The sequence below is a fragment of the Cuculus canorus genome, chromosome 3 (assembly GCF_017976375.1).
Source record: "Cuculus canorus isolate bCucCan1 chromosome 3, bCucCan1.pri, whole genome shotgun sequence".
In the NCBI taxonomy this organism is placed as follows: Eukaryota; Metazoa; Chordata; class Aves; order Cuculiformes; family Cuculidae; genus Cuculus; species Cuculus canorus.
The window spans coordinates 63,825,478-63,852,942 of NC_071403.1; the positions used below are offsets into that span (position 1 = coordinate 63,825,478).

Genomic DNA, 27,465 nt, shown 5'->3' on the forward strand with positions numbered 1-27,465 from the left:
CATGGAGAATGGCTTGGCCACCACATCAGCTAGTTCCCTCAGGACTCTGGGATGCATCTCATCAGGTCCCACAGACTTATATTTGTTCAGGTTCCTCAGGTGGTCATGAACTTGATCTTCCTCTGCAGTGGGAGGGGTTATACTGCCCTGGTCTCCATTTTGCTGTTCATTGACCTGGATGTTTCAGGGTTTTTTTTCCACAGGCTATAGGCAATAATTCTGTGTGCACTTAAATCACTGATGTAATTCCCAGTGATTTAAATTGCATCATGAAAGTCTATTACAACTTTTAAAAGAAGTTTAAAAATGCATACTTTCTATTTTTTAATAATTTTTTTTTTTTAAAATTTGTCTCTTTTCTTCATAACATAATCCTTAGCTTTTGCTGTTATAACCCTATCAATTACTTCTAAGACAATAGAGTTGTTCTTCAGCAACTATAGTGAAGTTATAGGTGTTTTCTGGCTACATGGAACTTATTGCAATAGTGGGAAATATTTGAGCATCAATGTAAAAGGAAAGGGAATTACATCTGCTATTTTTGGTATCCAGAGAGAGAACATTATAATTGCAACATGGATTGTCTCGGGGCTTACAGCACAAGAATGCCAAATAAATTACGGTAGTAGAGATAAAGATAAATCATCCTATTACACCACTTTTATTTATATTCCAAGTAGTAGTAGTTCTGTAGGTGATATCTCAGTCTCGTATATAGCATATAGCACAAACTATAGCTCATAGATAAAGAATTGTTTGTTTGATTTTGAAAACAAAAGTATCAAAATTTAAAAATATTTCAATTAATTCCTTTCAGATATTTTGGAAGTTCTCAGACACAGAGGACTTTTTAGCATAATCTTAATTCATTGTCGTACATTACAGATACGATCACCACTGCTACATTTCTGGGGTATTCGATGTAGAATTGTGGTTTGCACTTTCTGTCTGCTCCTCTGAGAACTAGGTAGTTATGTAGATGAGTTAGTGTGTTTTGGGTACTTATCATATTAGACTATCAATTGACAAGAAACTCTTAATACGCAAAGAATGAACAGAAAAGCACGTATGGACTTTGAGTTATATCTGACTAGAATTCACCTCATGCATTCTTTTTCAGTTAACTACAAATATGCTGCCTTTGTGTAACAGAACCATGGGGAAGATGCTTAGATATTAACAGAGACCAAAAATGTCTGACAAATAGTAGAATGACTGCCTAGTGTGCTGGTGAAGAATGATCCTTGTCATTGAAGTCTTATTTCTTCTTTTTAGATGGTACTGTGGTGGAACCTGACATGTCTGCGGGGTTTTGCCCAGATCACAAGGCAGCCATGGTTTTGTTCCTTGACAGGGTCTATGGAATTGAGGACCAGGATTTTCTTCTACACCTTCTTGAAGTTGGCTTTCTGCCAGATCTTCGTGCTGCTGCTTCTTTAGATACAGTAAGAGTTCAAGTCTGTCATTAGTTTGGTTGTGTCATCTTAATGAACACTGCAGCATTTTATATCACTCGAAAATATTTCTTTATTTCTTCATGTTGTCTTCTGCATTTTTCAAATGCTGGATGTGCTGCCTGTTGCTGCTGAGCTTTGAGGATACTTGAAGAACAGTGAAAGAGCATTCTTCAGAATAATGTTTACCTTATAAAGAGCCCCCATTGATACCAATATCCGTAAAAGATAGAACGCCTTTCCCCAGGGGATTTTCTGAGCTTGTGCTGTGGAATCAAAATCACATAAGCTGCCAGTGAAGCATATAACTGACAGGCTGTTTCCAGAGATATACAGAAAGTGTTAGTCTACATGCATTTGTTAGGGACACACCTACATTGCTGCTTAGGAAATCACTATATTTTTGTTGTAATTCCACCTAAAAATTACTGCCTTTTTTTTTCTTGTGAGTTTTATTTGCATTGGATTTTTCTTGCTGGTTTGATCCAGAAGGATCAGATTTAGAGAGCTTATATGAGGGCTAAGACTTTTATTTCTCTAATTGACCTTTTATGTTAATACAAAAATAATTATGTTGTTATTTAAGAAAGAGAAAAAACAAACAAACAAATGAACAAGAAGTTATTTTCATTTGTAACAGCGTTGATGAGACAACTCTAATTTCTCTCCTATTTAATTAATAGGCTGCTTTAAGTGCTACAGATATGGCTTTGGCTCTGAATCGATACCTCTGCACAGCAGTCTTGCCACTATTGACTAGATGTGCTCCTCTTTTCGCTGGCACAGAGCACCACGCTTCACTTATCGATTCCTTGTTACATACTGTGTACAGACTCTCAAAGGGATGCTCTCTTACCAAAGCTCAGCGAGATTCTATTGAAGAGTGTTTGCTGTCTATCTGTGGGTAAGAAAATACTTCTGGCTGTGCAGGAATGCTTATTGATAAAGTAGGCTATGATATTTATAAAACAGGAACACAGAACTATGCCATCAGGAATATAATGAAGTTAAAGTTGTTTGTTCGTTTTTTTTTGTGGCAGATTATTGTAATATTTTTAAGTAGACTGTATTCAATTTGCAACATTATTAATCACTCATGTGCAGTCCTCACTCACATTGCTCTTACCAAGTTTTTAAAATTAAAAATTTGGGGAGTACCTAAGAGGACATACTGCAAAAAGACAAAGCTCTGGAAATGTGGAATTTTGCATACACTGAAGTGCTATTTACATACTTTTAACAGTATGGATTGGCAGTATGGTCAATGATCAGTAGATTATACAGCTCTATGGAGATGTTTATTTATGTTGTTATAAATTTGAAAACCTAATCAATGACTATTGATGTTATACCTCATTACTGACACCTACAGAACAAATTTTGTCTGGGTATCAGCAATCTCAAACCCACTTGATTATTACTCATGTTTTTATAAGACTACAAACTCAATTATCAGAAGTTGACTAGGAACTTACAAATTCAGTTTCTAGTTAAAAGTTAGGAACATTTAGCCTTTAAAATCAATGGAGGTTTTTTAATATTTCATCTTTTTTTGTGTAATATGGAAATGTGTTCAGAAATGACAGACAGATGTATTATAGTACTGTGAAAAAGTACTGTATGGCATTTCCTTAAAAAGATGTACCACACTGATCATTTTATATATATATATATATATATATATAGCCTTGATAAGAACCAAAAAAATGGCCCTCTGATTGCTTTTTGTCTGGAAAGGTTTAAAGTCCATGCCATTCTAACACACACACTATACTTATTTCTTCTGTTCTTCTACTTTGTGGCCACTGCTGCGTGTCTTGTTTAGTACATCCAAAGAGTTAATGCTCTAAGGCCTTTATTAGCTGCTAGGATATTTTAAAAGCCATTGTGATATATTACAAGAAATTAACTTAGAGCCTTTTCTCATAGGCATGGTAATCATAATATACAATATCAAAATTCAGTATTTCCCTATTTTTCTCTGTCTGTAGGTGAGATAGTGACTCTCCTTCTTTAAAGATTTGATTTGCGGCTTGTTCAAAATGTTTACTTCAGTAGGCACTTATTTGCTTTCTTTTGACACATGTAATTTAGTGTCACAAGCAAAATCCTATTACTTTACAAATTTAAATAATTATAATGTCATAGAACTGACAAGTTGCTTTCATGTATTTGTTAATTATTTCCATGAAACTATGCTGATACATGCTTTTGAAATGGTTTATCTGCTTTTAGGCAATTGCGGCCTTCCATGATGCAGCATTTGCTAAGGAGATTAGTATTTGATGTTCCTCTATTAAATGAACATGCAAAGATGCCTCTCAAGGTAAAAGTATATTTTACAGCATTCATAATATTCAACAGCATTCCTTGTAACAAAATGCAGCAGAAAATACCTGCATGAAGAATATTCTCTGTCTTCTTTGTTACCTTATCTCCAGTCTGCAATAATGTGAGACCATAGTTCTTAAATTGCTGTTTCAGCAGGAATGCAGTGTAATTTACATCCATCCATATGGAATTATGAAGTCCATGTGTCATGTTTTCTCCTTTAATCATCTCTCTTTTTTTAAGCCCATATGGAAACACAATAGAAAACCTCTTAGGAGCAGAACCCAGTGAACGAAGGAAGGCAGCAACTGATAGTTTAGGTTTATTTACCCTTATTTCATAGAATCATAGAATCATAAAGTCATAGTATACTAGGGGTTGGAAGGGACCTTAAAGCTCATCTAGTTCTAAACCCCCCTGCCATGGGCAGGGACACCTCCCACTAGACCAGGCTGCCCAAGGCCCTATCCAACCTGACCTTGAACATCTCCAGGGATGGGGCATCCCGTACCTGTTCAAGTGTCTCACCACTCTCATAGTGAAGAAGTTCTTCCTAATGTCTAGTCTAAATCTGCCTCTCTCCAGTTTGTATCCGTTCCCCCGGTCCTATCCTCACAAGCCTTTATGAAAAACCCCTCTCCAGCTTTCCTGTAGGCCCCCTTCAGGTACTGGAAGGTCGCTATACTTCACTATAGTTCCCTATATATTTCTACCCTCTGTTGCTTTTCCCTGCTTGGAAAATAAAATCTTTTTCTGTGGTTTCTGCTTGCAAATCTAAGCAACACGTTTTTTTTTTTTCAGCTCATAAAGGTTCTCCGTATTTTTTGATTTTGCTTCCTAATGCACAAGAAAAATGTTTTTCCCTTTGTGAGATGACACATTCCTTCAAGATTCGTTAGATTTCATCAGCAGTTCTAAGAAGTGTATAATATCCCACCTTACCTACTGCTGTTTTTCAGCAGTTCTTTTTAATGATTTCCCACCACAACTTTGAAGGAGATACTTAATCTTTTCTTGTTTCCTATTTCTTTATGCTTTAAAAGCCACATATCAGGATTAATTACATTTTACCTGTGATTTGTTTGCCCAAAGATTCCTCAGCATTCCACAGGCTTCTATAAGTCAGATTATGGTCTTTGACCTCGGATGAGGAATTTAAATCATTAGTCTCAAAGCCAGGGCCTGCTGCATGATCTTTCCCCTGCCAAGGACTTCATAGTTTGGTTATGTCCTCTAAGAAGTACTGAGTCAAACTAAAGATGTTGGAGGAGCCATTCTTTAATGCCTATCTGTGAGAAAACAGTTGATAATTTCATATACTGCCCTGGAGGGGATCTTTCTAATGCATTATGACAGTTTTATGTGCTGTGAAAACTAAATAGTAACTTAACACTCCCTGTTTGGCTATGATTCTTCAGTTTTTTGTGGGGGAAAGAACAGCCACAGCTTCCTGAGGTCCCTTCATCTGGGACAACAGGATTTCTGATCCTGAGAGTCACAACTATAGTGACTTTCCCGTATTGCTGAACTGAACAGGAAGTCAATAATAATTAGATCCTTTTGGAAAGTCAGGCTTTGGGATAATACAGATAAGAAGAGAACCGTGGTGTTGACGTAGGTAGATGATGTCCATTAATACCTAAACAAATTGTAGGAGCTTTTTGTGGAAATCTCTTTATCTCAAGACAGAACTAGAACTTTTCAAAGATTTCACTGACAGTAAACTGATTCTCAGTGATTTAATGAGGGGCACCTACTTATATCTACTAATGTGTTTCTGATTTGAAACTACTGTGCATATTCCTTATGGCCTTGTCCTAGCAAGCAGCTTACAGTAGTCTAGAGAGACAGCTACAAGTTAAATGTCCATCTGAAAACATAAGTTTGAATGGAGAGAGAGGAGGAAATCATGAAGGCTAAATCAGAATAGAGTGCTATCTACTTACTTGTTTCTTCAGTTAAAAATTACCTCAGTTTAGGCAGCATGTGAATTCAAATACATGAATCTTGTCCTGTGTAATTTTCTAGAATGAGGCCACCTTGGTTTTACTTCCTCTGAAATCATATTCAGTGCTTCATCAGGGACTTCTGTAAGAGTCAATTTGCCTTTAATCTTGACTAGATTTAAAAATATATACATATATAGTAACACGTTGTTCAAAAGCAAATCTGAAGTTGGGCCATTGTGTAACAATTTACTTTGAAAGAAAAAAACATTTTCAAATGCATCTTAGACTCTTACAGTCCATCTTTCTGATGCACTTATGGTTCTGTGTGAATAATAAAACTTTTATCTTTTTACATTATATATGCATGTAAATTCTTTCCTCCCTTTTCTCTTTGATAATCTGACAATTTAAATAGTAAATAGATAATAATAAATTATTTAAATCTGAAGATGTACAAATGCATTATATGAATGGCCTGTCTTTATTTCTGCACATTTATGTTATGAATATCTGCATTTTTCCATCTTGCCATTTGTACTGACTAGTAAAAAGGATATCCCGTCAGCTCTTTACTGACTGTGACTTGCAATATTCTGCCGACATACTTTACAAAGTGATGTTGAAACAATTCTCTTTTTCTCTGAAGTACTGTTAAAATAAACTCTGAATTAAAATTTTTGGAAGGATCATTCTGTGCCTTAGGAAAATCTGTTCCTCAGTAGGACTAGGTTTTCATGCTTTACTATTGCCAGAAATATGTTGATTGGGATTGCCTTTACCTGTCTGTGACCTGGGGACATAAAGGACACATTAGGTGGAAAATCTGTGATGTTTTATTTTGTCAAATACCCAGGAGCAGGTCCTTGCACAATCTGACTCCCTGATAACTTGGAATTTTGTAACCACTTAAGGAAGTATCCCTGAAATACGTATTTCATGAAATAGAGGGAGGGAGGATAAAGGTACTCTGCCAATTATGCCAATATAATATCTCTCTGCCAATATAAGGCAGGAGAGTAGGCTGTTGGCAGATTTTACAGCTCACAGAAGAGAGGAGTCACTCTGGAAGTTACTGTTCAATAGCTCTCTTACATGTGTATAGTAATTGAGAACTGGGTGAAAACATGCTTCTATCACCTTACCCACCAACCAGCAATGTTTGGAACACAGACACACACATGGAGGTGAATTATTTTTTTCAACTGAGCTGTCAAATTTGTTGTGGTGTTAGGGAAAATTATCTTCTGTCAAATGCTTTTTGCATATGCCACTAATGTTAAAAGAAAACCACTGCTCATTCTTTGTTAATATCCACATGTTAAATATGATTTAAAGAACAGATACACAACATGGTGTCTTGATAAAAGTTAAATTTTTTTCTGACAGTGTCTGTGTAGTGGTCAAGTGCCAGAATGGAAGAACATCAACAGTTGTATTTTATTTGATTTCAAAATATGTTCTGTTTTAGTTGCTGACAAATCATTATGAAAGATGCTGGAAGTATTATTGTTTGCCAGGTGGATGGGGTAACTTTGGCGCTGCCTCGGAAGAAGAACTCCATTTATCCAGAAAGTTGTTCTGGGGTATTTTTGATGCTCTGTCTCAAAAGGTAATTAATTTTAATATCCGGCTATTACTGTAAAAACCTTACTGTGTAACCTTTTTTCTTTAATCCGTCATTTTTAGTGAGGTTTTATCAACACTAATATAATGCAAGTATACTATTTTTTCTGCTGATTAAAAAAAAGTATATATATATATATAGCTAATAAGGTGATGTTGAGGTGTATCTGTACAGGTCAAATACACTTCACAGCCCTAAAACCCAATTCAGGCATCTACAGGTGACTGGAAGCTGCACTTTTCTTCCTCACACATTATCCTTCTTTAACTCAAAAACATGGTGCTTCGCTTAGTAGTAGTTTCACCACCCTTGACTTGATCCTCTGGTGGACAAAAAATTGATAATACAACTTGGTATGTATTTGTTCTTCATCCTGTGAGTATTTTTAAACAACCTGCTTAAAATTTCATGAGTTTCATTTCAAATCTAGATATTTAGGAGTGTGATGCACATTCCTGTGCTATGTTCTCTTCCCATACATCTGAAAAATGCCCAGCATTGCTCCCAGTAAAGTCAGCATTTTTCTCATTTACTTCAGCAAGAGCAAGACTTGAACACAACTTTATCTATAGTGTATGTGCTTTGGACAGTCAGTTTCTTTTCAGAACAAAAAAAACAGTGTCACGTTGAGAAGGAAAGCTGTTCTGTGACTGCTTGGTTTCAGTTTCAGCAGTGATGTTGATAGCTTCCATTCACTACTCACTTTCTATCCCCTGTGTATTCCACAGAAGTATGAACAAGAACTGTTCAAATTGGCTTTGCCTTGTTTGAGCGCAGTTGCAGGAGCCTTACCTCCAGACTATATGGAATCAAATTATGTCAATATGATGGAAAAACAGTCTTCAATGGATTCAGATGGGAACTTTAATCCTCAGCCTGTTGATACGTCAAAGTAAGGAATATTTTGTTGCAACTAGAGGTTTTTTTTAAATTATGAATGTGTAAAAGAGGGATGGAATCTGGTTTTGGGTACAGTGTGAACTTGCAGCTTTTATTCTCTTCTGAATGTTTATCTTCTATATAAAATTTAAACCTTAACTTTATAATTTTATTTTCTGATTTTTATATGTACTTAAAATCATATAAAGCAATAAATATCCTGTTACATAACTAATTTCTTGGTCAACCTAGAACATATTAAATGCATTTTCAACCTGCAGATAGAATTGTCCAGTTACCTTTGTATGTGTGCTGCAGACAAACCAGCATGATTTTAGGAGCAGAAAAGTCGGCTCGTCTACATCATCCCTGGGGTTATTAACATGTGCAAAGACACTAGCTCCAGTGTGTGCGAATGACAGTGAACCTACAGAAAATGATGATGATATCTGAATGGGATTTCTGTGCCCTGATTTTTGACTACAGACAGTGTCCCATTCTCTTTTGTGTAGAATAGTCTTACAGCAGTGTGGTTATGCACTGTATCTTGAAAAATGCTACTTGTGAGACATTTGCTTCTGTTGCCTTTGTGAGCTTTCTGTCTGTATTAACATTCACAACACATAATGCCATCAGTAGTTCAATGCCTTTGTTACAGTGTGCTTGTACATTTATGCACAGCTGAAAACAGTAGAAAAAGCTGTAATCTCAACTGGAATATAGAAATCACATCAGTGGCCATTAAAGTTCATTTGTCTAAGATGTATTTAAGATATATGAAGATTTAACATAATTTCGTGAGGATATTATATTACTGTTTAACTAATCAAAGATGACTCCATCTAGTGTTATTTCAGAGCAAAATTGTAGCTAGACAGGACGTATCTGAAAATCTTAACGTTACCTAAATCATCAGTCACCTCATCGCCATAGGAGTTGACAGTTCTCTGATGATTGAAGACAAAGAAAGCACTACTTTTTTCAGTGTCACTTCCAACCTATCCTATATTCTTTTAACATGAAAAACCCGCACCTCATTGTTTACTCATCCTAGACCATTATATGGAGCTCTAGAATATATGATCTCATTGTACTTGTCAATTTATTGCATGAAACTATTAAAAGTATTCTAGTGTTAGTAGAGATCCCCTTGAAATACCCACTTCCAAATAATAATAAGAAAACTTGATGATGATGCTAGATGAATATTTTCTGGCCTCTGTGTGTTATTAGGCTCTTGCAGACTTTTACTCTGACGTGATTTTGGTTTACATTTCTGCTTTTTTCCCTCCCTGTACCTGAGATTAAGAACCAGACTCTTCTACATCTTGCAGTAGATGGCACTGTAACACTTTTGCTGCCAAAATTCTTTGTCTTATGAAATAGCAAAATCTTCCTTCCTAAGTGATCAAGAAGCAATTATTACCTTTCATTTGTAAGAATGTAGATGCAGAAAAATATGATATTTGATAAATTATTTTTGGAAGAGGATTCTGTCTCTAGTGCTTGTTTGACAGTTTGCTTTTCCTTTGCTGCTTAAGAAATCTTAAACTTTTGCACTATCTTGTACAGCTATTGAAGAGGTAATTTATTTTTTTGTGAGGTTTTTCCTATTTTTAATAAAGATTTTAGTATTTTTGGTACTCACTGGAGTGTTGGAAAACAGAGCCTTGAGCATATAGCTTTTGAGTTGTCAGAAGTTGTAGTGCTTCAAGCATATAATAAAATTTATAGATCTATATAAAGTAGGTGATGTATTTCAAAAAGGACTGTTAGCACATAGTTTGTAAGGGACATATGCAATAAGTTACCACTGTGTTTCTCAAACTATGGGTCGTAGTTATGTCTTTAAGCTTAAGAAAATGAATGGTAGTAATAGAAATCTATGAAAAAAAGCATGATTTTTTTTGTATAATTTTTGATTTTTCCCTTCACACGTGCGTCAAAGAAGTAAAATTCCTATAGGAGCTGTGGTTCTCATTCAATGCCCATTAACAACTTATATTTTTTCCTTGATTTAACTGGAACTTGGAGCAAACTGTATGTGAGGAAATAGAGCACAGTAAGATGCTTTGAATGGATGTAAGCACTACTAATTCTTTGTTTGAAAGTTTTCGTCAAAACAAAAGCATTCACATTTAAGCATATGTGATGTAATGGTTATTTTTCTCTTAACTTTCAGCATTACAATCCCTGAAAAGCTAGAATATTTCATTAACAAATATGCAGAACACTCTCATGACAAATGGTCGATGGAAAAGGTAAAATCTGTATTCTTGTCAATTCAAAATCAGAATTTTTCTTTTAATCCATTTAATCTCTAAAATATTTTACTGTGGATATTATTTTTCCTAATGGTGCAGGTTGGTCTGTAGGTAAGATATAAACCTATAGTTTACTGAGGCACGTTTGGGTAGAAAGTATACGTATTTCAAAATAGTGTTTTATCATTTCATTATTTTTCGTGTTGACTTTCAAGTAAATATATGTGCTAATCGTTTACAAATTTTATTGACTTGAAATTTGAAGTTTTTTAACCAAAACTATTTCTTTAGAGTTCTTATTCCTTTGTGCTGTTCCTGTCCAGTATTAACAATAGTTCATCAACTGTAGAACAGTATTCTATTGTGTATAACTAAAGTAAAAATGTATTGAAATGTTAGCTTTATGTAGATGGCATGCTACATATTGAATTTCATTATGTCTAGATAATATAAGTACTGGTTGAGAAAGATGTTGAGAATATAATAGAAGGTTAATTTAAAGAAAACAGCCCTGCAGAAGCATTGTTCACTTCTTTACAACTGTAAAAATAGTATTTTTCATACTTTTTGGCTGTTCTCCATTTTTTCCTCTCTTATGCTCACTGTTTTCAGTTTGCCAATGGATGGACATATGGTGAAACGTATTCTGAATCTGCAAAAGTGCAGCCATTGATGAAACAATATAAGTTACTATCTGAAAAGGTAAGGAATTTGTCCATTCTTAATCCAGGGTGACTGAAAGATTGCTTCATTCACTGTGAGAATCTCACTTTGTGTTTACATCACTTAAAAAAAAATCATTTTAAAAAAATCATTTAGAGTACATCAGCTGATGTGTGATTGTTGCCGTTCTCAAAAACTTGAAAAGAGATATTATAGAAAGATTTTGTTGTACAATAAACAGACCACTCAATCTATTTTCTTTCGTGGCTGAATTTACATGGCATAAATTTTGGTGAAAGTTAAGTGTCATATTGCTAGTGTATTTTTACAGTAACTTCCCACAGGTGATTATAAGGCTGGGGAACTTTATTATTGACAATTTAAGCATTAGAATAGGTTGTCCAGAGAAGTAATGAAATTACCTGAACTGCAAATATTCAAGGCATAACATAGCAAGACCAAGATAACCAAATCTTCACAACATTTGGTAGCCTAATTGTATTAGCTTATCTGATCTCAACAGAAGGTTGAGCCAGATGATGTCCAGAGGTCCATCCAAAATAGGCCTTTTTTATGATTCTATGATTATGCTTTTTGTTTCATGTAGCAGACTCCATTACTTCTGATAATTAGTGCTTCACCTTTGAGTTCATGTCTGAGCATGCTATTAAAGTGGTTATTCCGATTATGATCAGCTTCCTGCAGGGCCTCATTTCTTCTGCTAAACTCTGAAACGATAAACTTTTTAATATCTTTTTACGATTTATTTGTTCCTCTGGAGTAATGGGTGATTTCAGTACATTTCTTTGCATCTTGGTATAACCAGGCAAAAGGCCAAAAGGCCAATTGTTATTTTTTCACTCTGTACAGCTACATAATAAACAAGGCAATTATTGTGTGTGCATTCTTCTAGGAGAAAGAAATTTATCGATGGCCAATCAAAGAATCATTAAAAACTATGCTGGCATGGGGATGGCGAATTGAAAGAACAAGGGAGGGAGATTCCATGGCACTGTATAATCGGACACGTCGCATATCTCAAACCAGTCAAGTGAGCAATTTTATTAAAAATATATTTTTTAAGAAGGCATGCAAAATGTACTCTCCAATCTTTGGTTTCATAAGTGACAAAATAGACCTGCAGCACAAAAATATGTCAAGGCGTTTTTCCAAGCAATTATACAACTGAATACCGGTGTGGATTTCTATTTACTGAAGCTACAACTTTCTTTCTCTGTTGCAAAGTAATATGTTAATAAATATTTTCAAAAAAAACAGGAAACTGAAATAGAAATGTATTTGTTCACTTCATTTACAGTTAACTACATTATTTAGGGGCATTATTTACATCAGTAGGTGATTATGCTTTAATAGTTAATGTTAATATGATTTTAGTCTGCTTACTTTTGGAATTTGGTGGCTGTGAATGCCTTTAAGCTTGTAAAATAATAAATAAAGGTACATATAAACATGATTTTTATTTCTCTTTAAGGAAAATTAATCAAAACATCAATGTTAATACAACATAAAGTTTATATCTATAGACAGCCAAAATTCTGAAAACGTTAGATAGGTGTTTTTTTTTCCTTCAGAATAGACTTAAATCAAAATGCTGTAAAAATAAAATGGAATTATTAAACTGGTGAGGGGAGAAAATCTGTCATTCACACAGACACACATGGAGCCAAACCAATGGGGAAATAAAATAGAGGGGAGAAATCTTCCTCTCTTCTCTCCACTCAGCTCTACACTTTTACATGATATATGAAGATGTATGAATAGTGATATTCCTATGAAAAATGAGCAATTCAGTCTGCCTCTCCATTCTCTGTAGACTCTAGAAAGTGTATAGCAAGTGATTTGATTTAACACTTGGGGGGGCTAAACTTCACATTATCCTTTACACACTCTAATTGCCTTCCAAAATTCTCGACTTTGAAATTTCCTAATTTTGGGGTGCTTATAATACCAACCCCAAATACTATACTGACAGTCATATGTACTTTAAGCCTAAGGAGCTCGTTAGAATGAATGTTTCTTACAGTTGAGATCCAAATTATATTGACATATGGAAACAGCTTTTGTAGCTAAGTTACAGTCTTCCCTTACTATAATGAAATTACATATGTCTACATAAGTCTAGAAGACTTTCTGAAATCTAAAATATTTCTGTATTTCAGAATACATTATCATATTAATACTCATCCTATGTTTAAAATGTGTTGTTCTGTCGTCTCATGCACACACACACACAAAATAGCATTTTCCTTTGTTCATCTGAGAAACTGTAAGTATATTTAATCAGTATCTTCATATTAAAGTAACAAAACTTGCACTGTTTGCTTTAGGAAACAATACTTTATCAGTAGTTATGTACTGTATTCTGCTTGTACATCCTTAGTGTTATTCTCTATTAAAAATTTAAAAATACCTGACTTTTGAAAAGAGGACTTTGAACTGCTAGGCCTTGTACATGCTCATGTGCATGAAAATAATATCAGACATAGGACAAAATTCTGGACACTATTCTTTCTAAAGGGAGGTTTACCTGAAGGGACATGAGCTTATCTTTTACAGCAGAATCAATAGAGGAAAGCCCAGCAATAGCCCTTTTCTGGCCATGTTTCTTATATCAGTGGCTTGCTATCCAGGGAATCTTCATCGTTTATCCTTCTTTGAACATTTGTATCAATGTAACAAGCAAATCTGTGACAAATTAGCTCCTAAAAAGAAAGAATGACAAAATGGTGATATTTTCTGAATGGGGAGGAGGGACAGAAGGGAAAAGTTATTTATTTAGTAGATTCTATATCAACACATAGTAATATTGAAAAGCCAAATTCAAAATATGATTTTACCTGGATTAATCGTAAACTAGGTTGTCTGAGATTTCCCCTGCTGGGAAAAAAAATCTCTAGAAAACACTGAGATTTGCTCATAACTTTATTACAGCATTAGAAATCTTGCATTTTTTCATTTTTTTCACTTGACTTAAATTGATCTTTATATTTGATCGAAGGATATTTGTGTCTGAATGCTGTCTGTCTTTGAGAGCAAAACATATAGCCTTTTGCTATATCTCCCTGAAGTTTACCACCCTTGATATGTTTTCAGTTGGTCTGTGCACAATCCTTTTGCTCTCTAAAAATAAACAAGTGACTTCTGCTGTATGTCCTTCGTTACTTGCATTATCTCGTTAATATTAACTTCTTCATATCAAAGGCTTGTATAACTCTACTGATTTGCACTTTTGTCATTCAGATCTCTGTAGATACAGCCCATGGTTACACTCCTCGAGCAATTGACATGAGCAATGTCACCCTTTCCAGAGACTTACATGTAAGTCAGAAACAATGTACCTACCCTTTTTTTAATAACTTATTTTTTTTATTTTATGCTAGTTTATTTTAAATAAATTTATTTTAAATAAATTGGTCTTTTTCACCATCACTCTTTGATCATCTGTTGCTTTAATAAACATGGTTCATGTTGAAATGCTACAAAGTTTATTTTAGTCCTGGACTGATTTTCCCCAGCTCTCTTTACCAGCATCCGTCATTTTGAAGACACTCCTGTTTAGAAGAGATTCCAGCATCAGCATTTTTGTGTTTAGCATTCATTTCTTCACCGTCTTCCCAAAATATTTTGTCACTGCTCTTTTTTCTAAAGTGAAGAAATAAGAATCGGGAACTGTTGTTACAAGAAGTGTTATGAGAACAGACAATGAATAAGCTGGGAGTAGGATTTTGAAAGATCTATTTGCAGATTGCTGTTATTTCAAACAATACTTTTTAGATAACAAACAACTGATAATTCTGTCATTAGAAAGTTAGGGATTTTTTATGGTTGTTTGGCGCTAGTTTTTACCATGTACTGATTTTTACCATGTACTGATAGTTACAATATTATGTAGACATACACTAGATAGTTTTTAGTTAGCATGAGTGTTTGTATCAGTCTAGTGGTGGCATTATGCCATTCAAAGCTGGCTACAAAAACCTCCTGCAATAGAGGGTTAAGTTTGCCCATATAGTGCAGCAGTAGTAGTAAAGCAATTGGCTAACTTTACAGTATATACTATACTGTGCCTCTGACCAAATTCTCACACTGGATTTTCCCTTGATTCCTATCCTGTAGTTTCCAGTTTTATATTTCTAACCATTGTAGATTGCTGACTGGTTTTACAATAATATGAATTTGCTGCCAATTATTGGTTTTAAAACATTCAATAGATTGCTGATTGTTCCAAAGAGCTAATAAAATTGAAAATAGAATAACACTACTTCTGTCATTACACTCTTTTCTTAAACTGATGGAACACCTTCATTATAATTACTTCATTTAACGTTTGCATAGACTCGTCATAGTTGAAAGACTGTGCAGACTTTGTTTGATACTCATGAAACAACTCTTGATGTGAATATCATCATGGTATTGTGTTGCCATAAACTGAACACACAGAAATGTAGTCATCCTGTCAAAAAACATAAAAGAAATGGCATTAGAACATCTTTTACTCGTTTGTTTACTCTTTTATGCTATATCCTCTAACATTTGTCATTAATTTTATTTCTTTTGTAGCCCTTACTTATAAAACAGAGCTGGTTTGCTTTATGATTAATTTGCCCTTAGTTATGAAGTGAGGTCTTCTTTGAAACCAGCTTCAAAATCTGTTATTTAAAAGCTAAGGAAATCAAAATACAACGTCAGGTGTTAATTGTCCTGGTACTGTCATTCAGGGAATACTTAAACATGATAGGTATTAATGAGATATGAGTTTTAAAAATGAAGTGTATATATAATTTCAAATTTAATTTAATGCTTAAGATCTTTAAAGTTGGAGTTCAGGGCTAGATTCTTCAACTTTGTTTTAAATTACTGAGAAATTCAGAAATGCTTGTTACTCAAAATTCTTATTGAAGAGGAGAAGAATGTTTCTGTAGTTCCTTCAAAGAAGTGAAAACTGAAATTCACAGAAAATTTCATTACTGCTTACAACTAGAGGATATAGAATCAAGAGGATAGGAGAACTGGGTTTAAAAGTTGTTTCCTGTTGAAGTAGTAGCTCCTCCTAGTTACAGGCTGAAGAGCTTGTCTGAGTTGTGCTTAATTTGGGGAAAGAGTTGGTTTTGTAGGAAGAACTTACTTTCCTGTTGTGCACTGATGGAGAATTTCATGCTGAATAAAAAACTGTGGCAACATCTATGGAGTCCCTTGTAAAATGATTGGTGCTTTTAGCAGTGTGCTTGCACAAATGTGTATCGGCCTTGACTGGGCTATATCCATAGGTTTATAGTCAATCTGCTGTGGCCAGTAAGAACAATCTTTATTCAGTCCCCTGGCTTGCTCTTCTTTGTTTCCCTTGTCAGGGCCTTCGGGGGGTCTTGCCGGCATTACTTTGACAATGAAGTCCATAGCTGACACCCCAGCACTCTTTCCAGACTATGCTCCTCTTTGTGGTTCCTCCTTTTTCATATTAGTGGTTTTCTCTTCAGCACCTCATTCCTAATTCCTATACAATTACCCATCTTACCCGAATTCTATATCATGTTTTTTTCAAAAAAACTCTTGTTTTCAGTGAACCATTAGAGCATGATCATACTGAATTTCCCAGAAAACAAAACTTGTTATTTAATATTAAGCAGAAAATTGTCCTTGGGGGTTAACCATTGCAACACATATCACTATGTTCTCCATTTTCCTAAGGCTATGGCTGAGATGATGGCTGAAAACTACCATAACATATGGGCAAAGAAAAAGAAAATGGAGCTTGAAGCAAAAGGTAATGTTAACTGTAAGCATTTACAGTATTTTAAGTTCTCTGTGATTAGTTTATGTTATGTATTTGAGAAATGAGTTAAAAAAGAAAAAAAAAGCAACAGAGACTTTAAATTGGGAAAGAAGAAACAGCAAAGTATCTTACTTAAATATTTTACGATTTTTAGTGACTGGATGTTTTCTTAGCACTGAGTGTAACAGTTTGTGTTGAAGAAGCTTACCAATTCAAACATACCGGAAGAAGACAAGTCAAAGCTTGTAAATAAATTTAACGTAGATTAGCATATTTTCCTTCTAGCATCAATCTTTCAGACTATTGACCAGTGGGGTCTGATTTAATTTGCTGATTTCTTTTATTGCAAATAGGTCTAAAAGGATGTTTACTAAGAACCTTATGTATCATGTATTGAATTGACAAGTGGATGAACCTAGAGCAGATTCTTGATTCGACATAAAAATTGCATGTGCTCCATGATCTCTGCTTATCTAAATGACAAATTTAGTCATTTATTGTGTAACTTGCTGTTTCTCCTCTGTGTTAAAATTATTTCGTTGTTTATGTTAAACCTAATTTTTTTTCTGCAGATGATATTATATTTGCACATAAAGGAAACAGTACTTGGAGAAACAGCAAGTTCTCATTCACAAATGACTGAAGCTAGAGTTTTGTCTGAAGTATTTTTTTAGGTTTGTTTAAAGAAACAATAAGGCACATTGTTGTTTTGAACTAGATTTTACTGTAAAATCATATGTATTGTTATGACGAGGCATTTACGTACTGAGATGTACCATGTCAACAGATAACTCTATAACAGCTTTTAAATTCTCTTCATGTTCCATAGTAGGAGGAGGCAACCATCCTCTTCTTGTTCCTTACGATACACTCACAGCCAAAGAAAAAGCCAGGGACAGAGAAAAAGCGCAAGATATTCTGAAATTTCTACAGATTAATGGATATGTTGTCTCCAGGTAATTCTCTGTTCAGTATGTGTCACAGAAGGTTCAGAATATTCCTCAGTAGCCTTTTTTATTATAATTATTATTTTTGTATTGAAAGAAAAATCTATGGTCATTTTAAGTGTCAGTACCTGCAAGGTAAGAGTGAGCTCCTTCATATAGAACATTGTAAGGAAAGAATGGATTATGGAGTTCGTTAGTAGCAGAGTTTTCGGGAAGCACAAGCAGAGTTCTCCAGAATCTCTCTGCGTCTTCTGCTTCTCCTCTCAACATTGCAGCCAGCTTTTTCATTCAGTTGTGTCTCTGTATATCCAGCTGTTAGTAAACTTGTTATTTTTCTACAAGTGGTAGAATTACTAAGGTTTTATTACAAGTCAGGTGCATGAACCTTTCTATAGGAACTTCTAGGCAATTGTTTCCATAATGCAGTTTTACTGCTAAAAGCTACTAGCCAGTTGTTTCAACTGAGTTAATTTGTAGTGTTATTGAAATACTTTAAAAGTGAAAAGTGATTTTTAAATTTTTTTAACGCAATCCACATTGTAAATGTAATAATAGTGAATAAATGTAGTAATCAACATAACATTCATTATTAGGTATGTAGAGATGCTATTCTCTGCAGAATAACATGTGTAATTCTTCTTGGTCTTAATATGACATGTTTACCTATAAATGCAGTGCGAATAAAATTTTAATTAAATGGGAGGCTTGTCTGCCTCATCAGCATGGTTTGGGAAATGTGAGTCACTGGGAATGGCTGAAAGCATATCTGAGATTTGTATGACTTGAACATTAGTAAGTGAATGGAACAGCCACAGAGATGGATTTAAGTAATCATTGTGATTTAATTAACCTAGCCCATCTACTTAAAATCTGCTACTTCCTTTCTTTTATATCCCTTATGAAATTCAGCCTGTTTATGGAGTCCCACAGCTAATCCAATAATTCTAGGTAAAATCTTTCAGGGTAGCTGGAGTAATTCGATGTACTTCCCTTTAAAGGAGTAGGATGTACAAAGGAGTATGTCAGTCAGCAAAGGTTTCTTTTGTCATCTCCCTTCAAAATGACAAAAGACTCTTCAGCTGTATTCAAAAGTTATGTGTTCCTTTTTGACTAATCCTTTTTATTTCTGTCTAACTTAAACACAAGTGAAAAGTGAATTTTGGTTTTTGGAGGAGTGGAAGGCTAAGAGGGGTCGTAAGATAATCATTAACTTGGACACAGTCATCATCTAGTAATTAGTTCTTGCTGCATCTACATCGTCCTGTGCTATTCAAATGCAGATCTTTCTATCAAGTTAAACTCAATGTTGTTGCTGTGACCATTGTGCTGTCTAAACAAACAATGTCTGGTTCATGTTTTACTTTGGTTTGATTATCACTTGACTTTCTGCCACACATGCCTTACACATATTTCTTTCAAGACTTTCATTTAACATTCTATTCTGGTGCACCCTCATGCAGACTGTGTATAGGGAAGATACAAACACTTCTCCCTGGCAAGGACATTGCGTTCAGACAGATGGCCTATGAGCCACGGTCCTACTTCAGCTACTGGTGCTGAGCCACTCACCTTACTGACACTGCAACTCCCCCTCCATTAGCTCTTTTTGGGGGTGGGAACAGCATTCCCAGCCTAGTGGCTGTCAACTGGGACTCCCACTTGCTCCAGTTGCAGACAACACAGCCGAGATGCCTTCCCCCTCTCACTGTCTGACTCTAACTGCTAGCATCAAATCCCTTCATGCCAGTCCCCTGCAGTAGCTGGCATTCAGGGCTCAAAGTCTGTAGAACCCACAGAGATGCTCCCAAAAGCTATAGCCTCTCCAACTACTGATGCCGAGACCCTCATTCATTCCTCATTCACTCCAAACCTGGGGGCACCTGCATCCCAAGTCTGACTTCAGTTGCCGGCTGTGTTTGTTCATGCTGATCTTTCCAGTAGCTTGCACTCAACTCCTCTCACACACATATACATGGAATAGTGAGTGAGATTACACAGAGGTAATTAAGAAAGGAGTTAATGAGAAGATAGGACAGACTCCAGTGATGAAGTGCAGGGCTCAGTAAGACGGGTGTATTGACGGGCCACATTTTACATGTGACTAGCCCCTTTAATATCCCCTTTTGTCTTTTCTCCCCTTTACTCTTCCTTTATCCTTCTGCCCTGTACATTTCATCATTAGCTTGTGCAGTTCCATTGACCTGCCTTGAATATCCCAAATCCTCAAGCTCTTCATGTCCCCTCCTCTTAGGCATATCAAAATCTAGGTGGCCCTCTCTGAAGTTTCTTAATGGCATGTTAATTAGTAACTAGAGACTTCTGGTCTCCAGCATTGTCTCCTTTATCCCTTGTCTACCAGGTTTGTGCCTCTATGTGTTCTTGTTTATGGCTTCCCTCTTTTGCATTGAGAAGGGTCTTGATCAGATAGCATCAATGAAGCAGACAATATTGTATACTTGTGAGTATCAGCTGACAAAGCTGTTAGTTCCAGAATCTCTTTTTCTGAAACTGAACCTTGCCATCATCAGTGTTATAATTCGAAGCAGAAATGTGCACTACACAGGCAATTATATTCAGTAGTTATACTTTCCAACTGGCAAAATAACAGAGTAGTAATGTACTTGTTGCTTCTGACAGTGGAGTGACTTGACTCCCTTGCTGGATAAAGTCCTTGCTGTCATTAAAGTCCTGATCCTGCAGAACCAAGGTTTATGTCATTGCCAACTTGTTGGTAACGAACATTGGCCCACATCATGGAATCATACTTTGCAGATTCATACTAGTTGAAAGAAGATACGCTTTTCATATCAGACTAGTAACTGTGATAGAATGTACTGGAAAACGTAAACTGTAATTCCATCACTTTGTTTCAGTTTCCTTCTCATTTTTCACGAATGCTACACAGCTATTCAAAGTTTTTCCATTACAAAGAAAAGTCATGATGAGGGAGACTAAATTTTCTTCTGGCTTCATTATTTAAATCCAAATATTTTGGCAGTTTCAAAACTCTCGCCCAAGAATCAATCCCTGGAGTGAAATGTAAGACAGTAATGACTTACAAGAAAGGGAAAAAAATCGCAATGATACTGAATTAATCTGATTGACTAGTCTCATTTTTCTGTAACCTACTTGAGAAATCTGGGTTGTAGCTTAACAGATTATTCAAAACCAAAATAAACATGAGTACATTTACTTCAAACACAGGACAATTTTTATGTTTTAAACAATTATTCATTACTAGAGAACATGCTGTCAGACTACATGGAGAGGTAAGACTGCTTAGAGTCCTTCTGCATGGGTTAAAACTGACTTGCTTCTTTTTACAGAGGACTTAAGGACCTGGAATTAGACACACCTTCCATTGAGAAGCGCTTTGCGTACAGCTTCCTTCAGCAACTTATAAGATACGTGGATGAAGCCCATCAGTACATTCTGGAATTTGGTATGGTACTCCTTGTGTTTTTTCTTAGGAATTATTAACTAAGGTGTTGATATTATAAAAACAACTAGAAAAATTTAAAAAAAAATGAAAACTCAACATATTCTTGGACTAGGAATTTTCCCTTTAGTGTCCTATAATTGATGAGGATGATGAATTTTGTAGTTTACATATTCATTCCAGTTTCCGATATTCCATCACTCATCAGATGAAAAGACTTGAGCCAAAATCTATAATTACTTTAAATCTCTGAAAAAGAAAACTAGCTACCCCAATGTATTTATGTGCAAATGAATAGTCTCTCACATGTGCACATTAATATTTACTAACCATGTGTATTCCCTTTTTCACAGAGCAAATTATATCTGTCATTTTTACCATCCTGATTTTTTTTTCTGTAGAAGGAAGAAAGTAGCGAAACCTCTTTAACAAACTCCACAATGGGAATGCTCTTTCAGAAACACTCAGCACGTATTTTGTTAACAGTGCTATGAAGGAAAGGATTTAACTTCATCTGCTTTTGTTAAAAAGAGAAAAAAATAAAAGTCTGGTGACCCAAGTCAGCTTCTTATGTGAGCAGTAATAGCCAAAAACCTGGCCAGAGGCAGCTTCTGTGTGACCATGGGATTTGCAATGCTACATAACATATACTGTCCAGTCATGAGTGCTATAATTGACAGTATTAAAGGCAAGAAAAGCAGGGAAATTGAATGTCAGTGCTAATCCAAAAGCTTATCTAGTTTTAAAGTGGAAATTACCAAATTTATGAGTCTTACGTTTCATGATTACTTATAATAACAGAAGTCTGACCTTAATAACTTATTGGGTTACTTATACTGCTAATGCCTGATCATCACACCTTCATTCTACTTAATTACATAGATTTGGCATAACTGTAAGAATGATAATGAATAAATAGTGAAAAACTAGAAACACTGGTAGAACAAATATGATTTATATCCCTCAATGGATTAGTAAAAAGGAGAAAAGAAGTTAATGTTAAATAGTCTAGGAGCTGTACAGAATTATGTCTGTAAAGAGTATTTGATTTTTATAGTAATAGGGGAAGTGAAGTAATTTTAATTTCAGTTAGGTAGTTCTAACAATTAATTTTGCTTTTTAGACAAAATCCATAAATAAGTAGTAAAAATTTGGTAATTCTGTTTCTCCTGGGAACAACTGGAGAAAGGAGTTCCATTAGAATCTGAGTTCAGACTTCTGAATTTTCACCTATAACTCATAAAATACAAGCATAGGACCAGATTTTCAACAAAAAAATATTCATACCTCTTTGGGCTATGAGATGTCTGCACATTTATGAAGATTTAGACAATTATTTTTTACACATTTTGTTTCTTGTAACTTTTCTTCTCATGAAGTAGTCATAAAATGCCAATTTAACTAGTGTATACACTGGTTTGGGTACCTTAAATCTACGTCTAAAGATGACCAGCATTGTTTTTTATAGTGTACAATTCCTAAGAAAAATGCAGAGTAGACTATAATTGAGGGTATGTGACAAGGAGTTCAAGTTTCTTCTCTCTGCAGATGGTGGCAGCAGAGGCAAAGGAGAACACTTCCCATATGAACAAGAAATCAAGTTTTTTGCCAAAGTACAGTATATCCTTGTTTATTCTTTGTCAACGTAGTAAGTAGTTAAAGTGAGAAAGTATTCGTTAGTGAACATGATTATTATTGTTACAGTTGTACTTGTCTGTGTTAAATTAATTATTTTATTAATTAAAACAGTAATAATAAAATAGTTTGAGGATACGATAGGATAAAGTATAGATGTGAAAAAATTACAGGCTGTATTCTTATTCTCATTATTTCCTTGTTCCATGATATGCAACTACTCATATGGTGCTGTTCATAATTTCCTACGTTTTCTGTTTACTGGCTTATTCTAATTGTGAAGAATTTTCCCTTTTACAATCTTTAGACAGATAAATGTGAGCAATAGTTATAGGAATTAACACGAATATGTATTTGTCAATGTTACTTTCCTTATTTCTTTCCTTGTTTTAAAACCATGCTGATGTCTCCATCATGCAATCCCAAAATGGCAGAGGTTGGAAAGGGCTCTCTGAAGTTCATCTAGTCCAACTTCACTGCTCAAACAGGATCACGGAGATCAGGCTGCTCAGGACCATCTGCAGATTGCAGAAACTCTGCAGTCTCTCTGGGCAACCTGTGCCAGTGCTTTGTCACCCTCACAGTAAAAAAAAAATGTTTGCTGATAATCAGAGGGCACCTACTATGTTTCAGTTTGTGTCCATTGCCTCTGCTTCTGTTGCTGGACACCATTGAGAAGAGTCTTGCTCCATGGTCTTTACATCCTCCTTTCAGATAGGTATACACACTGATGACATCCTCTGTGAGCCTTCTTTTCTCCAGGCTAAAGAGTTTCAGCTCCCTCAGTCTCTTCTCATTTGAAAGATAGTCTAGTTCCTTCATCATCTTTGTGGCCCTTTATCGGAGTCTCTCTTCAGTATGTCCGTGTTTCTCTTATACTGAGGAGCTCAGAACCAGACACAGCACTTCAGATGTGACCTCACCAGTGCTAGGTAGAGAGGAAGAATCACCTCCCTGCGCTTTCTGACGATGCTTTGTCTAATGCAACTCAGGATGTTGTTGGTTGCCTTTGCAGTGAGGGTACATTGTTGGCTCATGGCCTATCTGCTGTCCCCTGAAATCCTCTAGTCCTTCTCTACAAAGCTGCTTTCCAGCTGGTCAGCCCCCAGCACGTACTAGCACCTAGTGTTATTTCTACCCAGGTGCAGGACTTCACACTTCCCCTTGCTGAAAGTCATGAGATTCCTGTCAGCCCAATTCTCCTTTTTGAGTTACGAAGGTTTTACACACCATAAATCAAGAAAATCTACTTACAGTTTTTGGCATGTAAAAGTTTATACAGTGGTTTTGAATTCCAAGTGCCTTTTGAATTCATTAGTGAATAGGGAAAAGCACCCTGGTGTCATTGCAGTAAATCATAATCTTGAGAACTTAAAGTACTTTGTGGTACTATTTGCCAAGTTCATTGACTCAGAAGCTAGCATTCCACTTTCTTTTGAACCGTGCTACAAAAAGCAAGCAACTTCAGATTCTCTTATTGCCTGTTTATTTTGGATCTCCTCCTGGCTGACACCTGCAGTGGGCACTGAATAATGATCACCACTTGAAGTAAACTGGAAAACTGCTGTGAACAAGCCCTTAATGAATGTGAGAATGTTTTGGGAGTTCTGTTTGGTAGCATCTAGAATTAAGTGTTGTTCGTGCACTGACAGTTGTAGGTGAATTTTTATTAAACCTATGTTAAGAAGCATGAACAGCTATAGTTGTGTCTGGGTATGTGGAATTGGAAAAATCTGAAATTGTGAAATAAAATGAAATTATACTTTCTGCTTTGTACTCCTAAAAAAGCCACATGTGAAGTCCCAGAGATAGTGTAATTTTTTTTTTCTGCTTTTCTGGTGCTTTAAGTGCCTTGAATACTAATTATTCAAAGAGGAAAAGGCATTAAAGAAAAAAATACATTGAGATTTAAAAAGAGACAAGAAGTTTGAAATCTCCTGAAATCTCTTGTGACTTATAAAGCATAATACAGAACATAGTATAGATAGCCCTGTGATAACCACTTCTTTCTGATATAATTTCAGGTTGTGCTACCTCTGATTGATCAGTATTTTAAAAATCATCGCCTGTATTTCTTATCTGCAGCAAGTAGGCCTCTCAGCAGTGGAGGTCATGCCTCTAATAAGGAGAAAGAAATGGTGACAAGGTAAAACTTAAAATAATATTAATGTGTTTGCATATGTGTGTTTGTCTTTGAACAGCAGCAGATGATTGTGGGAAAGAGAGAAGTGGAAGGCAGGGAAATGTTTTTATGAACACACAAATTAAACTCCTTTTGCTTTTTTTTTCCTGTTAGGAAAATTCGTTATATGAAATGAAGAGAGGAGTAGAGAGTTATGTCTATATGCTGCTTTAAAGGTAGTGGAGATGATTTTAGCATACAGGGAACATAAATTAGCATTATGTGCAACAGTACATCAGCTGCACAGTCTGTGACACAGGCTATAAGATTGTTTATTGGTTTTCACTGCTGGAAGTAGGTATATGCATTATTCCTGCAAAATTTTGTGATAAGCCAAACTTTTTTGTAACTATATTTCAGTAAATATCATTTTTACTGTCCACCATAAATAGTAAAGATGAGATAATTGCATTCTTTCTGCTTTTTTTTCTGAATAGTTATAGCAGTTGTAATATGTCAGAAATGTCCACTTGATCCTGTCTCTGAAGTTATCAATTTTTCAGACCACGTGTCTAAGATATGTTTGCGCTTAATATCACTTCTGATTGAATTGAAACCCATGTTTCCCATTTAGTAAGGTGGACTACGAATTTCACACAGGACCTACTACGTACCTGTAGTGTACAGGTATTGTGGTTGCCTTCTTGGCTGTTATTGGCTACTGAACCATGCAAAACTGAATTACTGTTCCTTGAGGCTGACAGCCAATTGACGGTCATGCAGATATCTGGGATTTGCAAGTTTGTGTGAACACTGAGTGAGGTTTCTAGCAACAATACTAAGTGTAAGCAAGTAATAGCTGTCTTGACCCTATGTCATCTGATGGACTAATTTGATCTGGCAGCTTGGCTGAATGGCGTTCTTCAAAGAATTAAAAAACTCTGCATGCACCTAGATAGTTTTCCACTCTATTAGCTGCTGGTTATCTGTCTGTAATGTTATGGATTTTCACAGTTTTTAAGTCATGCCAATAAACCCCATGCTTCTGGAATATGTCAGACATGGTTATATCAGCATACATGCTGCATATAGATTCAGGGGTTCTGTGCATATGCTGTCTAGCTGCTTGAGATTCCTCATGTAGCTCATCAAAAGGATCAGAGCTGCTGCCATACTTAATTGAGTTACTTGCCATCCAGAGGTGTCAACCAGAGAGAAGTAAACACATGCAAGGAAACCTTGGATGAATGATAGATTTACTAGTGCTATTGAGCAGTTTATTTCTTAATTACCAAGATGCAAAGATTATAGAAACTACATTATATGAACCGTTTCCTGAAGGGTTGTTTTGGGCCGTTTTAGTAGATTCCTAACATTTTTTGTGGTTTTTTTTTAATTTTTTTTTTCCCCCCACCTATAGTATATTAGGGAGTTTGCCAAAGCTGAATTTTGGATTTTCGGTTGAGTTTTCCCTTTAGATTTGTTTGAGTACAACTCATGCATAGGATTTTCTTCAAGCTAAGGGCAGTTCCTGGCTGCTTGCTTTCTCCAATGAATATAAGCTTGCATTCATTAAGCTGTGGAAGAATATAATTTGGGGTGTTGATAGTGCAGTGTCAGAGTTAACAAGTGCAATAACTATTCCGTGTTCAGCAGACAGATTAAATCCACACCTATTTTTGTGGACAAATAGAAGTCAGACCTCTTCCTGAAATATGGTGGCATTATATTCTGTCTTAATTTTAACCCAACTCTTCAGAATTGGGCTTTTTTGCATTTCTCATCCATTAGACCATCTACAAGACTACGTGCGCTACAGCGCTTATGTAAAATTAGTTCTGGACATTAAAGTACTGACCATTTGGACGCTTTATTTAATTTATTTATTTAACCTATATTAATTACAGTGGTGATAATAGGTGCAGTCTGACTTCGCAGCATTCAGTGTATACTGTTTTCACAGTCAGTTAAGTGACGCTTGTATGTTAGCTAATAAGATAGATTGTTAGCTATTTAATGTCTTTGTTAGAGTGGACTCGAGATTTATATGATGTTAACATGCTTCTGTACAGCTTTTCCCGTTGGACTGGGTGAACGCGGATACTCATGCAAGAAAATATATTACATGTCTGCCTCGTGGAGTAAAAACTGAACAGACATTCCTGAACACACACCAACCAGACTAATTTCTAAAACAGAGCAGTTGCTGTTGCTATAGTGGATCACTATGCACTGGCTAATTAGCTGGATTCAACACTACATTAACCTGGCTGTTCTGATTCTGGACATAAATGTTTCCATTTGGCGCCATGCTCTTTGTCAATGGAACAACATGTTCAGATCTCATCCATAAACTATGCAGACATG

General features: G+C 35.5%; 1 protein-coding gene across 1 annotated transcript in view; it reads left to right on the forward strand.

Annotated features, from left to right (window-relative positions):
• The window catches only part of RYR2 (ryanodine receptor 2), a 388,712-nt gene that overhangs the window by 269,165 nt on the left and 92,082 nt on the right, over positions 1 to 27,465 (forward strand). Inside the window, exons 49-62 of the mRNA XM_054062870.1 lie at positions 1,276 to 1,445; positions 2,138 to 2,358; positions 3,690 to 3,780; positions 7,203 to 7,343; positions 8,087 to 8,250; positions 10,420 to 10,498; positions 11,114 to 11,203; positions 12,078 to 12,215; positions 14,426 to 14,503; positions 16,871 to 16,946; positions 17,788 to 17,911; positions 21,229 to 21,344; positions 22,890 to 22,954; positions 25,001 to 25,122. Coding sequence (XP_053918845.1) covers positions 1,276 to 1,445; positions 2,138 to 2,358; positions 3,690 to 3,780; positions 7,203 to 7,343; positions 8,087 to 8,250; positions 10,420 to 10,498; positions 11,114 to 11,203; positions 12,078 to 12,215; positions 14,426 to 14,503; positions 16,871 to 16,946; positions 17,788 to 17,911; positions 21,229 to 21,344; positions 22,890 to 22,954; positions 25,001 to 25,122 — 1,675 coding nt within the window. The remainder of the gene's footprint in view (positions 1 to 1,275; positions 1,446 to 2,137; positions 2,359 to 3,689; positions 3,781 to 7,202; positions 7,344 to 8,086; positions 8,251 to 10,419; positions 10,499 to 11,113; positions 11,204 to 12,077; positions 12,216 to 14,425; positions 14,504 to 16,870; positions 16,947 to 17,787; positions 17,912 to 21,228; positions 21,345 to 22,889; positions 22,955 to 25,000; positions 25,123 to 27,465) is intronic.